This window comes from Chiloscyllium plagiosum, unplaced genomic scaffold (genome assembly GCF_004010195.1).
Source record: "Chiloscyllium plagiosum isolate BGI_BamShark_2017 unplaced genomic scaffold, ASM401019v2 scaf_13215, whole genome shotgun sequence".
In the NCBI taxonomy this organism is placed as follows: Eukaryota; Metazoa; Chordata; class Chondrichthyes; order Orectolobiformes; family Hemiscylliidae; genus Chiloscyllium; species Chiloscyllium plagiosum.
The window spans coordinates 1-2,121 of record NW_025215354.1 but is presented as its reverse complement, the minus strand read 5'-3'; the positions used below and the strand labels follow the sequence as shown (position 1 = coordinate 2,121).

Sequence of the window (2,121 nt, the reverse complement as noted above, 5' to 3'; positions counted from 1 at the left end):
CCTGCCCACCCTCCCCACATCCCCCCACCCACCACTGGCAGCAGCCAGACTGGACACCACCAGCAGGACTGCTGCTGCCTTTGAGGGGGTGAATCTCAATAGTATACACACACACAACTTTTTAATGTCAACCTTTTGATAAGTTCCACCTTTACCCTGTCCAGGACAATGATGGAGAGATTATCTGGGGAAAAGAGTCCTTAGGGTACACTCTTGTGCAGAACTCCAGGGAAAGAGAGAGAAAGAGAGAAAGAGGGGGCGGGCGGTCAGTCATTTGGAGTCCGTGCCTGGGCTCCCCATCGATGTCCAGGACTGTTCTTGGCAGCATTTCAGTAAGTCCAGTTCACTTTTAATCACTGTAAACAAAAGGCTTGATCAGTGTTGGAAACACGTCTTTGATGTGATGTTTCTTCCAGGACTTTGAGATCTCCTTCGGATAATCCGAAATTCGGCGAAGTGATATTCGGATAATCGAGGTTCCTCTGTGCTCGGAATTTTGTCCTGAATGAAGGCTTTGATAAAGCTCTCCTTCTCTTCTACCAAGTGATTTGTAACGATGAGGAGGGTGGGGTGATTAAGGGGATGAGAGAGTCTCCCATTTTAAGAGGGATTGTCAGTGATAGCCTGTCAACTGTGTCAAGACTCACCCCGTTATCTCACTTCTAACGTCTGAAATCAGACAAGATGGGGAAAAACAAAAGACATCAATAAATTGCACTCTGCTGAAGAGTCATCTCTCCTTGGAACATGAGCTTGCACTCTCTCCTGACCTGCTGTGAGCTCCAGCATATTTTTGTTTTTAGTACAGATTCCAGGGTCGGCAGCAATTTGCTCCTATCAATAAATTGATCCGTGTCTATCATTGACTGGCCTGTCTCAGATAGGAGCTACGCGGATAGATTGGGCATGCATAGAAAGTCAGAACTCATTCCCAAATAAACTTTCAACAGTGCAAAAATATCGAAATCAAAATTCAAAATACAGTATCATCTCAATTTATACATTGTCAAAGTACCTCTGCAATCTGTGCAGAGGGAAGGTAAATCTCCAGTCCCCCTGAATGCTGAAGTATTGAAGTTGTACTCATTCAGTGCTGAAGCTTTTCCCCTGTGAACTTACCCAGATTCCCACGGCCAGCACCACCAGGAAATAGATGACAATGACTGAGATATCCGCTGGGTTGTTGACAGCTATTGAGGGCTTGGTGTTGCCAGCACCTGTAGTGGTGGCACTGCCCGGGGATATGGTGCTGTGAGCCATTGCCACTCCTAAAACACGCAGCTCTCTCTCCCTCTCTCTGCCTCACTGGAACGGACAGGGAGATAATGCCGAGATTCCTGCAGCTTTTTTATAGAGCTCACCAGCCAAGGTGTGGTTCAAATTACCTTTTCGGTTAATGACAAAACCAGGAAATCAAAAGAAAAAGGGTCGCTTAGTACAATCGAGTGCAACTTTGCTCCAATCACAAATTTGAACATTCCCCACTTGTTAATCATCAACAAAGTCTGGTAACAGGTTTCAGTCCCTCTTCAAAGGATTGCAGGGAGCAATCTGAGGCTTGACTCCCTCCTCCCAGTCGCAGGGGGTGCTGCACTGTCAGAGGTGCTGCCTTTGGACTGAATCGTTAAACTGAGTCCTTGTCCTGCAAACCCCAAAGTACTCTTTTCCAGGGCACTGTTTAAACTAGGGCCGTGGGGGTGTTCCCAGTCAAGTTCATTATCTTACAATCAGAGTATTTACCTCATTGCTCTTTGTGGAGTCTTGTTGTGTGCACGTTGGTACAATTACCTGGCACAATGGCACTTGTGATTGGTGGAGGTCAGTCATCTCAGCTCCAGGGTAGCGTGCTAAACCCAACCATCTTCAACTCCTTTATCAACGACCTTCCCTCCATCGTAAGGCCAGAAGTGGGGATGTTTGCTGATGATTGATTTTATTTTATTACTGTCACGTGCACCAAAGTACGGTGAAAGGTACTCGTCTTCCAAGCCTTCCAGGCAGCTCATACTGTACAGGTGCGTCAGGGGAACAGAGCAGAGAGCAGAATCCAGTGTTACAGCTCCCTATAGCTCAGATCCTCCAACCCTGGCAACATCCTTGTAAATCTTTTCTGAACCCTTT

At 46.7% G+C, this 2,121-nt stretch overlaps 1 protein-coding gene across 1 annotated transcript in view; it reads right to left on the bottom strand.

Moving 5' to 3' along the window:
* Positions 1-1,373, bottom strand: part of slc5a1 (solute carrier family 5 member 1) — a 109,845-nt gene extending 108,472 nt beyond the window's left edge. Inside the window, exon 1 of the mRNA XM_043686827.1 lies at positions 1,120-1,373. Coding sequence (XP_043542762.1) covers positions 1,120-1,260 — 141 coding nt within the window. The 5' untranslated portion in view covers positions 1,261-1,373. The remainder of the gene's footprint in view (positions 1-1,119) is intronic.
* Positions 1,374-2,121: the final 748 nt, after the last annotated feature.